Source organism: Panthera onca, chromosome D3, assembly GCF_046562875.1.
Source record: "Panthera onca isolate mPanOnc1 chromosome D3, mPanOnc1 haplotype 2, whole genome shotgun sequence".
In the NCBI taxonomy this organism is placed as follows: Eukaryota; Metazoa; Chordata; class Mammalia; order Carnivora; family Felidae; genus Panthera; species Panthera onca.
The window spans coordinates 2511794-2524523 of record NC_138350.1 but is presented as its reverse complement, the minus strand read 5'-3'; the positions used below and the strand labels follow the sequence as shown (position 1 = coordinate 2524523).

Genomic DNA, 12730 nt, shown 5'->3' with positions numbered 1-12730 from the left:
GCCACAAGCGTGCCTGTCCTCTCCCGGATTGACGCGGGTTTGGCCAGAATCCTTCCTCTGTCTCTTTTGTACCTTTGGTGAAGCCCTGAATGCCTCGCGTGTGAATCGAGTTAGCTTACGCTCTCCCAGCCTCAGCTTGACTGACATTCCCGGACTGGACGGATCTTTCTGGAAGGGGACTGTCCTGTTGACATCACTGGCCTCCAGCCTGTCGATGCCAGGAGCATCCCCTTCTCCCGGTTGAGAGAATCAGGAATGTTCCCAGGCATTACCAGGTGCCTGTTGGAGACAAAACCACCCTTCGTTGGGAACCCGTTGTGCAGCCTCAGACAAGACCACTGATGTTTTTTCTTAGAGCTCAAATATGCTAACTTTCCTAGGTGTTTGCTTCCCTCGGGGCAAAATGAGCACATATCTGCTTCTTTTTGTCTCTCAGACAATGCTTTTAAAATCAAATAGCAAACCCAACACAGCGTAAACCCGTCCCATCTGGAGAGTCTTGGAAACGCTCATGTGCCATGTTTTACGTTTTCCAGCTGAACAGGAAAGCAGGACCTAGGATTTTTACCAAGTGCCCGAGGCACGTCCACTGCTTACTCCATTCACAGCAAACCCCGGCCCCAACCCATGCCCCTAGACCGCCTTCCTGCTCCTCACGTGCCGAGGCCCCGAGCCTCTCCTGCTGGGATCCTCTGTTCATGCCCCCTCCCGGGGGTGTCCTGTCTCCCATCTGGCCGACTTTCATGTCCCAGCCCAGAGAGAATCAGCTCCGAAGAATCCTCTCCAGTCAACACATCCACAAATGAGCATCGTGATGAAGGCGGTGTGCGTCCTGTTGGCCGAAAGGGTCATTTCCCCCCGTGTTATTCTGTCTGGGTGCAAGTGACACGGACCTCTCCTGTGTTCGCTATCTTAGAATCTCAAAAACCCAATTTCCGGCAGTAGCTTTCCTGTAGAGTTATCCAATGAACACCTGATGGAGTGTTCCAATATCCCCAACACCGACAGGCAACACAGATAAAGAAAATGGATCAACAGGAAGGGAGACAGCAAATGAACCTGCTGTCAACCAGGAGGACAGATAAAAAGGTGCCACCATCAACTGCTCCCTTGTCCCCCTCTCTATGGCCTTAGGGAACCAGCATTGGACTTTTCCAGGGATACTGTTTCAGATCAATGCAAATTACCGAATCATCCTATCTCTCTGGGAGACGTGGGAGCAGGTGAACCAGAAGGCGGGGGTGGATGTTTGTGCTCAATGGGTCACGGTGGCCATGGAATAGTTTCCTTGCCCTCGGCAGATCGAGGGTCGGGAGACAGATACAGGGAAGGCTGGCAGTCCCCTCTGCTTCCTTAATCTGTTGGGTCGGGGTCCCCAAAACGTGAGATGAGTTTGGGTGATGGACAGGGTCGCAGCATGGGAGGACGCCCGTGGTTGATTTTGGGGGGTACGGGGACATGGTGTGAAGTCACCCGAGTCTCACAAATGAGAAAGCGATTCCCTTTTCAGTTCTGTTTGGATTATTCTAATTCCATCAAGGAGAAAGTCTCATTTTGGTGTCCTGTATCTTTAGCACCTCACACTCAATAACCTCCCCACTTCACAAAGAAAGGGCAAGTGTTAGGCTCAGAGCCATAGACTGGCAACAGTTGGGAGCATTGGGTCCACTGGGATTATCTAAACAAATGTATGAATTAATTGCCTGATGTTTGATTAAGTATTTACTTTAATAAGTTATTGATAAAATCATCGATTAAGTTGTAGTGCGTAACTGCACGGCTGATGTCATGAACGTGTTATCTGAGTGTCCGAAGCTTAGGAAACACCGTCTTCGGTTTGAATTATTGTGTGTGCCGGGAGCTGTTCCTGGCCATCATGGGCGTACATATGCTCAATAGATTCTTGTTTTTGAAGACTTTCTATTTTTACACCAGGTTTAGGTTCACGGTAAAATTGAGGAGAAAGTACAGAGAGTTCCCATGTACCCAGATTCCCTCGTTTACGTTAGGGTTCACTCTTGGTGTTGTACCTTCTGTAGGTTTGGACAAATGTGTAATGACATGTGTCTAGTGTTGCAATATCATACAGAGTATTTTCACTGCTCTTAAAAAATTCTCTCTGCCGTATTCGTTGGCTGAAGTAAGTCACGTGGCAACATAGATGCAAGGAGTGGGCCAATAGACTCTTCTTCTTGAAGGGAGGGCTGCAGGGCCACATGCGAAAGGTATAGATACAGGAGGAGAACTGGGGCCATTTTTAATTGCTGCACACAACTACTGTTATGTCCCAAATGTTTGGCTCTATCTACCTACTCATCTGTCTACTTCCTATGCATGCATCCATCCATCCATCCATCCATCCACCCACCTGTCCGTCCATCCATTCACATTGCTGTCCATTCATCCATCAATCCACCCATCTGTCCATCTGTCCATCCATCCATCCATCCACCCACCTGTTTGTCCATCCATCCATCCGTCCATCCATCCATCCATCAATCCACCCATCTGTCCATCCATCCACCCACCTGTTCATCCATCCATCCATCCATCCATCCATCCATCCATCCATCCATGGAAACTGAAGCTCCCAGAATGTGAGAACTTGCTCAAGATCCCATGATAGTTCAGTAGGTCAACCTTGACACCTCTATGGCCAACCTTCATGCCTTTAACCACCGTACTAGACCCATTTCCTTCTTCACGGTGTCTGTCTCTTCTTGCTCACATTAAATCTCTCATGAACTGGAAAATTCAGAACTGCATTTAGCGGGAAGGTAAGAGCGAGGCGCTTTTTGCTCCACCAGAAAGGTAAGGAGTGACCTACTTAAATAACAGAGAATCCCGAGAGAGAAGACAGCTAGACAGCACGCCCACTCCAGCTTTACTTTATAGAAAACAAAGTCAGCATTTACAAAAAAACAAAAGGTCCTATTTTAGGCTTTGTTGGGCATGGAAAATCCACAAAAACGTGGAAAAAAAAGGAATCCCTACTTGCAGACAGAGTGAAAAACGAGGAGAAGGCTTCGTGGTGGTGCTTTCTTTGGCGGGGAGCGCCCAGCACGCACGGGCTTAGCATCCTGCTCCGCTCCTTCGGAGAGCCTGCAGCCCCCTTCGCCCCAAACAAATCGGCCTCCGAATCTCCACACTTCGGGGCTTCAGGGCGTTTTCGGAGAGGGATGAGCACCCGAGAATAAAACATCTGATGTGGCGGTTCAGCTCGGGTTTTATAAAGTATTGCAGGTAGCTTAAATAGTCCATGAATCTTTTAAGGACACGGAACCAGAACTCTTTCTGGGATGTCCGACGCTGGCAGGGCCTCTTGAGGGCGATTTAACCCGGTACTGGAATGGAGGGGAGAGAGGAGACAGAGGGGTGTTACCCTTGTCACTGGTGCTGTCAGCTCACAGTCTCTGGCCAAGAGCGGGAGAGGACGCCGACTCTTTGAAAAGCCGTCTTGACAACCAAGCCCTCTTGGCCTCGGTGCCACCGAGGGCAGCTTTGATCGGCCAGCCGGTGTCCCTGCCGGGGGAGGATTAGGGGGGCTGCAGAGCTGAGAAGCACAGGCCGCCCCATGTGCTGGATGGGCTGTGCCTGCCGCGGTCAGGAGGAAGGCCAGCGGGGGAGAGAACACTCCCCTCTTCCTCAGTATAGGAACGGGGGGCCGCGTCTGCGTTGCTGGGCTGGTTTTCAAAGACAAGGGCAAGGCCGCGGCCTCGGGGGGCCTCGCAAAGTCAGCCACTGGGGGGCTTGAACCTCCTAGTCGCGTGTGTAGTGAGTTTTCATGAGCCACCCACGGTGCAAGTACGAGCCAGGGGGCACCTCTAGAGAGGAGAACCTTCAAACGGCAAGGAGCCTGCTGGCCGTATTGCCGGCCATGCCTGCGGGGGACAGAGAAGGGCGGGCAGGCGGGGGTGATGCTCTCTCCCGTCTCAGCGCCGAGCTCCCGCCCCCGGTGGGGACTCACTGGGCTGCAGACATCAGTTGGGGCTTTCCAACTCGGATGCACCTGGAGGTCAAGCAGGTGACTTAACTGAGCCCCGTGGCCTGCTGAGTGTCTCGCCCGCTTGTTGCGGGTCCTCCCATGTGTAAGGGGAAGCTGGAAACCCAGATGCCTCCCAGCCATTAAAGATGGTTCCCATTCTTAGGGATTCTTTAAAATGCTGCGGGCAAGGGGCTCCTGGGGGGCTCAGTCACTGAAGCGTCCGGCTTCGGCTTAGGTCATGATCTCACGGTCCGTGGGTTCCAGCCCCGCGTCGGGCTCTGTGCTGGCAGCTCAGAGCCTGGAGCTGCTTCCAATTCTGTGTTTCTCTCTCTGCCCCTCCCCAGCTTGTGCCCTGTCTGTCTGTCTCTCTCTCTCAAAAATATATAAACATTAAAAAAAATTTTTTTAAATACCGTGGGCAAAACAAAGCCCATCGCCAGGCTGGGTAGGATGCCATAAGTGAGCAGTTTGCAAGATCACCCCATTTACCCTTTTTTTTTTTTTTTTTTTTTTTTTTTTTACTGTTTTCACTTTATGAACTTTTTTGTTCTGCAAAACATTTACACAATCCTTTACACAGGCAAGGTTATCACTTTGTTGAAAATTGCATTTGGATCTGGAGTCATAATTAGAAAGCGTTCCCTACACTCAGCTCGTAAAGGAATTCATCCATTGTTTTCTTTTAGTACTGAAAAAAATTTATTTCCTTTTATCTAGATCACTGATTTCCATGAAGTTTATTCATGGGTATGGTGTGAGATATGGATCAAATGTTGTCTTTTGTCTCAGGTGGCTAGCCAGTTGTCCCAGAACCATTTATTAAAGTGTCTCTCTTTGGGGTGTCTGGGTGGCTCAGTCAGTTAAGCATCTGACTCTTGATTTCAGCTCAGGAATTGATCTCACAGTTTGTGAGCTTGAGCCCTGCATCAGGCTCTGTCTGCACAGACGGCATGGAGCCTGCTTGGGATTTTCTCTCTCTCACTCTGCCCCTCCCTGTTCTCTCTCTCTTTCCGGCGCAAAATAAATAAACATTAAAAAAGCAGAAACAGAGGTCTCTTTTCGCCTTACGATTTGGGTACTGCCTTTATCACACGCTAAATTTCCAGATGCACCCGAGTTCTTTTATGGACCCCTCGGTTCCACTGGTCCGTTTCTCTGTTCACGTGTCCCTGCCATTAAATGTTTTAAACTCACGCAGACCATTAATAAACAGCCTGACTCTACACCCACAGGTATCTTGCCAGCTTTTTCTTACATGGACATAGGAGATCGTCACTGCTGAATCGTTCCCAGGGAACAAAAATCTAGAGCTCCAGGCTCCGGTATATACTTGGCATAGCGCACAGTCCTTTACTGGCTGATCCCGGGAGGACCGTGAAAACGCTGGCCACGTGGGCTTTGGAATGTTCCTCCTCGTTTCTGAGTTGCTTGTGGGCCTGCTGTGTTCCCAGGAGTCCAGTAATGACCCCTTCTCTGTCTTTTTTTCCTGTCTCCCGTTGCCCCCGCAGTGATCGAGGGCCGCGGCGTCACCGACGACGTGCACAGGTTCTCCTCGCGGCCGCCCTACCTGCCCGTGAGCTACCACATCCTGGGGGCCGAAACCGCCTTCTTCCTGAAGGAGGCCAGCCAGGACGCCCTGCACAACTCCAGCCTGCGCACCAGAGTCGAGTCCTTCTTCACGTACAAGGCCACGAGGCCCCCGGCGCTCAACGCCAGCTACGGGCCCTTCTCCGTGCAGAAGGTGGTGCCCCTGGACCTGATGGTCCCTTCCAACCTGCTGGGGCCAGCCAGCAAGTTCGGCCTCAACTGGAAGCTGAGGGCGCACATCGTGCGGGACAAGGTGTACCTGAGCCGCCCCAAGGTGCAGGTGCTTTTCCATCTGCTGGGCCGGGACTGGGCGGCGCGGAGCCCGGGCGAGAGACTGCCCTGCCTGCGGGTGTTCGCCTTCCGGGAGACCCGGGAGGTGCGGGCCGGCTGCCGGCTGCAGGGGGCCCTGGGGCTGTGCGTGGCCGAGCTGGAGCTGCTGGCCGGCTGGTTCGGGCCCCCCACCGTGCTGGCCGGGAGGAAGAAGGCGCCGGGGCCGCCCGAGGGGAGCCCCGTGGAGCTCTACTATGCCGTGCAGCCGGGGGACGGGCGCGGGGACTGTGCCGGCGGCGGGGACGCCAGGAAGGGCAACTCCATCCGGCCGGGGAGGGACGGGCCGGAGGAGGCCGTGCCCCGCCTGCAGAGGATCGGGAGCGTCAGCCTCTACCGGGCCCAGGACAGCGCCCAGCTCCGCGAGCTGCGTCTGGACAGCAACGTGGCCATCTGGCTGCCCTCCCAGCCCGTGAAACAAGGAGACGTGGTCACTGCCTACGTCAGCGTCGCCAACAACTCCACCGTGGACCTCTTCATCCTGAGGTAGGTGCCCCGCCTGGCCCGTGGCTGCCTGGGCCCTTGGCCCCCTGCGGGGACCCTCTGGCTTCGCGGTGAAGCCACGTTCGTGCATGCAGCCCCCCACGTGCATTCGGCAGCCCCTCTTACGTCATGGGTGAGGGGGCGGGAGGAAGGGGGCCAGAAACCGCTTCCGAAGGAAACAAGTGGGAAGGGATCGCTCTTCTTTGACCTTGAGTTACCATCGAACTTGGAGGAGAAGGATGTGATTTTTCTTTAGCTTGAGTTCCTTTGTAGATACACAGACAGCACTTGTGTGACGGAGACCGTAAGGTCCCAGGGCCCGAGAAAAAACCTAGGGTTTTTGATGCTCCGTTTTGGGCGTGCGTGGGAAAAAGGGCAAGGACACGCCCTTTATAAAAAAATCCTTGAGGTTCAATGCTGCCAAGTCGGGGCTGGGGAAGCCTCCGTTCCTGAGCCCAGGTTAGCGGTGATTAAAGGAGAAATCGCCCCACGGAGGTGTTGCATCTTCTAAAAAAAGAAAGAACAGAAAGTCAGTTGAAGCAACAGAATAACCCGGCTGCCGTCACCGCTGCTGGCTCAGCAGGTGGCTCCGGTTCTAATAGGGTTTCTCTGTGACTCTGTGTGACGATTCTGAGTTCGGTACAGGAGCGTCTGTTATCTGAGGATTATTCATACTGGGGAAAAGCCACTTACGGCAAATCCTCTTAAAATGCGCACCCGGATTTCATAATAATGAGAAAATATTTGATTGAGATTTGTTTAAAAGATAACGATGATAAGAATCGCTTCCCTCCCCCCACCCCCTTTCTAGTTAAGAAGGTCTTGGGTTATACTTACAGCTACGCTCTGGTTCTTTTTAGAATAAAAAAAAAATCACACTTGGAAGGAGTTGCTCGGGAAAAGTATCTGCAGAATAGAATGGTGGCATTTTATCGCATTTTTCTTTTGGTTTAAGTTTTGTCATTTACCTTGAAGAATGGTCATTTTCAAAGGCTGTGTTTGTGTTTGTTTTCATAAGATGCCCTCAGAGGTTTCGAGATGTGTCTCCAGGCATTGTCTTCATCCCCCGGGATTCAGATAATTTTTCTCTAAAGCGGCTGTCTTGTCATTGTCCTTGTAATCGTTTTCTTTCAATTTTTAAGTGGGCTGATTGTATCCGCTCTCCCCTCGTGTTCTTGGAAGTGATCGAGGGCCTCTACAACAGGGCTATGAAATCCCACGTCTTTTACAAGATACCGAGTTTGCCCTGTGGGGATTCCCAGTGCGTCTACACTGTCAGCCTTGGTGGTCAGCCAGACCCCCGCTGACTGTGTGTGAGAGGACAGACACACCTCCCTGTCAGGGCACCGGTGGCTTCACGGCAATGTCAACCTTACAACCTCGGGGCCAGGATAGCAAATATTGAGATAAGACGATCTGGGTTTGCTTCCTCCCGTCTTTGATGGGAAAGATACAGGGAAGGTGTGAGTTTTGTTCTTCCTGAGTTCCTTAGCATGCTCGGTTCCAGATCGTTTCATTCTAAATAAAATAAATACATGCGGCCCTGGCTTTGGAACATAGATGCACAAGACGGAACCAACGGCACCAGTGGTGAGGCGCCAGCACAGTTCTGAGCCCAAGTCTTCTGCTTCCCGGGTCGTGCCAGCTCCCTGTGCCCCTGTCCCCTCATGTCTAGATCAGATGCCGTCGTAGCCTATCCTGTTCTACAGGGGAGGCCCCCGAGGGCCAGTATTTATTCGTTAAGGCTTGTAACAGTGCCTGGCACGTAAAAGGTGCGTATATGAGGGTTGTGTTTGAACATCCATCAAAACCTGCAGAGGTGCCGGATTCTGTTTCAGCAGTAAAAGGACATCACCGTGCCTTCATGAAACTGCAGCTGCCAGCTCTGTTCTCGACGTCATATTGATTCCCGCTTCATCGTGATTTTCTTTGAAGAGCGAAACTATTTTGTTTTTTGTTTTTTGGGTTGTTTTTTTTTTTTTTTAATAACGACAAGCCCTTTGGAGCACAGAGGGCTGTGACGGCGGGGTCCAGGGCTGGGCGCTGCTTAATGCCGTGAAGTGCGGCAGCCTTGTTTCTGCCTTCCGGATCTTTCCAACCCCAGACCAGAGTCCTGGGGGACAGGCGGGAATGACTCCCAGACGGGAGGCCCGAAGGATGTGGCTACCATGACTGATGGGCAGACTGTGCAAGAAGCAGGCTTTCCCTTTCTAGATAATATATTTCATTTAAAGAAATTGTGTTTAAGTTTTTTTTTATTTTTTGAGAGAGAGAGAGAGAGAGAATCCAAGCAGGTTCTGAGCCGTCAGCACAGACCCCAACACAGGGTTCAAACCCACAAACCGCGAGATCATCACCTGAGCCGAGGCTGGATGCTTAACCAACCGAGCTAGTCAGGCGCCCCTATTTATTTATTTTGAGGGCAAGAAAGCAAGCTTGTGTGAGCAGAGGAGGGATGGAGAGAGACAGAGAGAGAGAGAGAGAGAGAGAGAACCCCAAGCAGGATCTGCACTGTCAGTGTGGAGCCTAAGTGGGGCTCCAACCCATAACCTTGGGGTCATGATCTGACCCAAAATCAAGAGTCTGATGCTCAACTGACTGAGCCACCCAGGTGCCTCCAAAATAATTTTCCTGTTTAAATACATTGTTCCAAGGATAGAAATGCAGTAAGAGAACAGGAGGGGACCCACACAGATGCGGCAGGAACAGTGAGTCTGTCCCTTCCTCCCCACCAGGGCGTGTGCTCACGGGAACCCACACCCAGCTGCCCTCCACCCTTCCCTCCCACAGGAGAAATACATCTTGCCCATCACTGTTACCTCTCTCCTCAGAAATTCTGGGGCCTTGAGGAGTCCTTGAAAGGCCTTTCCTGACTCTGAAATTCCCCGTCATTCTCCCCTGTCATCTTTCACCATGGCTTTGACGACAAGGCTGTATTTGGAGACATCCAGGACTTTTTGGGAATCGTTACAGGGCCACTACCCTGTATTGGAACCCGGCCTGGGCCTCCTTTCTAAGATCATTTTCACGAACGAGACCCTCTTCCATAAGCAAAAAGCAGCAGCCTCCTTTTCACTGGAGACTTCATGAATTTAATTCAAAGGCGACCCCAATTTTATGATCAAAGTCAAGACGCGGAAAGTTGAAGCGTTGTGTCCTTTAGTCGTAACGTTATTTGGAAAACCTACCTGAGAATGTGACAAAGAATGATCACCACCAGAAATGAAGCACGCATAACCGGAGGTGTTTCATAGACACATGTAAGTGTGTCCGTCCAGTGGGCAAGTCCCCTTGGTCCCTTGTCACATGTCGAACCACAGAGCAAACATATATGGAATTCATGCAAAACCAAATACCTGATGTCAAGCTTGTATCACATACGTTCCTTTCCGTGGACGTTTTCCTTCACGACTGATGGAGACTTCTTGATCAATGTCAAGATTCCTTATAGCGGGCGGAGGCGTTGTTCCCTATTCTGGGGACTTCCAAAATACATTGACGGTTGGAGTCGTCGGTCCTGAAAATTCCCGTTGCCGTCCCCACGCGCCTGAATGTTCCGGAAGTTCTCGGGATGCTGAGGGTGGCTCTCATTCCCGACCGCTGCTTCCTCAAAGCCCCGTGTTACATGAGGTTTACAGTTTCTTCCTGTGTTGGGATCAATGTTCGCTTTACCTCCGTGGGTCCGGACCTCGCAGGTCATTAAAGGGCTGAGCAGGGAAGGCCACTGCCCCTTGGCCTTGTCACTGAGCAACGTAATTGATACCTTCAGGTGCCAAAGAGGTGGCCCATTGTCCGCTGCGGCTGGGGACAGGCTCGCTTCCTTGTGTCCAAAGTTCAGGAAAACAAAAACCAGAAGTAAAACCAATGAACCCCTGAAGTCATAGTAGCAAACGTTTACTGTGAACACACCAGAAAGACACTGCACACCGGGAGCCCTCCAGCCAAAAACATGGGATGAGGCTTGAGTGGGGTGTATGTTAGAAAGCGGTTCCCAGAAGGGCGCCTGGGGGGCTCAGTCGGTCGAGCGTCCGACTTCGGCTCAGGTCACGATCTCGCGGTTCGTGGGTTCGAGCCCCGCGTCGGGCTCTGTGCTGACTGCTCAGAGCCTGGAGCCTGTTTCAAATTCTGTGCCTCCCTCCCTCTCTGACTCTCCCCCACTTGTGATCTGTGTCTCCCTCTCTCTCTCTCTGCCCCTCCCCTGCTAGCACTGTCTCTCTCAAAATAAATAAACATTTAAAGTTTTTTTTTTTTAAAGAAAAGAAAAGAAAAGAAAAGAAAAGAAAAGGGAAGGGGAGGGAGCAGTTCCCAGAGCCTGGAGGCACGGACTGTTTCTTCTTCACGGGCATTGGTTACAACATTAGGATTTTCTTAAATGGAAGGAAATGGGTTACTGGTTACCTCCTCTCCATTTGGGGGAACAGTTTAAATCTTGCTTATGGTTTCCAGAGGCATAAGCAAGCAATGACCCAGGTCAGGTTGGCCTCGCCTGTCTTGCCAAACAATCTCACTGAAGTTTTCTTGTGTGACCCACCTGGGTTTGTCGGCTCAGGGAGTTCCCAAGGCTGGCCTCTGCTTCTGTGTGGTTTTAATACACCCCCACCGCTTTGGGTCAGCAGAGTGTGAGCAGCTCGCCTGGTGTGACTGTCACGTCACTGCTGGTGCGGCGTCCAGGCTGAGGACCCCCACGTTCGCTGCTCCAACGTTCGCCATCATGCACGCGGGCGGGCGGACTGTTGAGCTCCTTCAGGCGTCCAGTCCTGATGGAGATGGATTGATGTGTGAGTGACCGCCGAGGGGCATCTAAGACCTTGGGGAGGAGACAGAGGTCAGTAGGATGACAAGAGAGTAAAACAGTCCCCCAGAGCAGAGGTTCCCAGAAGCCAAGACTTAGCCAACTGAGCAACTCAAATGGGTTGTAATCAGATTCAAGTTTTACCGGTCGAGGTCAATCCACATTATTTTCCCGGTGATTTCACACAGGTGCAAGGTGATGTGTTAGCGACCGCCTGTCCTCACGCTCACTTAGGACGAGATGGCCGTGAGCGTGTTTCATTTCAGGAGGTGGTGCTGCACGTGGGCTCTCCCCTGAACCAGGACTCTGAGCCCTGGGAGCGATCGCTAATTTAATAAGGAGGCATCTCTTTGGAAATAAAAGAATACGAAGGTGGATAATCCGAGCAGAAGATAAGCAGCCTAGATGTGAGTTGGAAGCTCTTTAGAGGGTGAGGTTTCAGTCCCAGGGGTTTTCCCGGTTTGCGGGTTGACCCTTTGATGATGTGAACCTCGCGGCCTGTCCAGCGGCGGGCACGAAGGTCGTCCCCACGAGTTCCATCACGGTGGTTTCTCTGACATTTGCAGGTAGATCACAAAACCCGAGAGACCACAGACAGTGAGGATCTGATCACGGTACACTGTAGTTTTCCCCTGGAATACCATTTTTCTAGTCATTTCAAAGATACAGTGAAACTCATTTGTTTGTAAAAAAAAAAAAAAAAAGGCTAATTAAATGTGGATTACTGACGTAAATGTGGTCAGAATACTGATTCTGTGTATATTCCCCAGAATGACATTTTAGTAACAAGCTGTGGTCAGATCCAAAGAGCCTCACCCGCTCCCTAAAGTCAACCTCAGTTCTTTAAACTGTCTGGTAATAAGGAACATCAGACCTTTAAAGGGTCTTTATGCTAAGAAGCCAAGCTAAGATCTTGTCTAATTGTCACGCATTACAAAGAGAACAGATTCTCGTTGAGCTTATACGAGTACAGATGTTATCGGGAAAAATGAGGCTATTTCATAAGAGTTTCTGAATTCCGGGGCAATCAGGTAGGGAGAAAGAGAAGAATGTTTCCGTCTTTGTTTACAGTCATACGCTTTGTCAAATTGCTGTGAGTTACAAACGTCTGAAGAGAGAGGAGGAAAGGGCTTCCTTCACTCGGCAAAACAAAATAGTAAAGAACCAGCAATGTTTGTCAAGTTATCAGAAGAAGCCTGTGTTCTGGAGGTCAGGTCGGGTCTTTGGAGACGAGGGACTTTGGCCTGTGGGAGAATCGAGCGTAGAGCGGGGGCCCTCTGTGACACAAGATGTACCAACGGTGACGGTCAAAGATCTGGAGAGTTCCCCCTGTGTCTAGACTTCTGTGGGCCTCGGCTTGTCACCCTGTGTCCCGCCAGCCCGTGACCAGCCAGCGGGCTGTCCTCCGGGGTGGCCGCCCTCTGCCCCCGCCGCCACGGCACAGGAGCACGGTTAGGAATCTTGGCATCTCCTTTTCTGCTCGTTCATCCGGACCTTGTGTGTTTCTCCAGAGTTACTGACAAGTGAGCAGTTAAGTCTCGGGTCCGCTTTGCGCT

General features: G+C 51.5%; 1 protein-coding gene across 1 annotated transcript in view; it reads left to right on the top strand.

The window, feature by feature from the left end:
* Window positions 1–12730, top strand: part of TMEM132C (transmembrane protein 132C) — a 306676-nt gene that overhangs the window by 98308 nt on the left and 195638 nt on the right. Inside the window, exon 2 of the mRNA XM_060612060.3 lies at window positions 5494–6385. Within this exon, the coding sequence (XP_060468043.3) occupies window positions 5494–6385 (892 nt within the window). The remainder of the gene's footprint in view (window positions 1–5493; window positions 6386–12730) is intronic.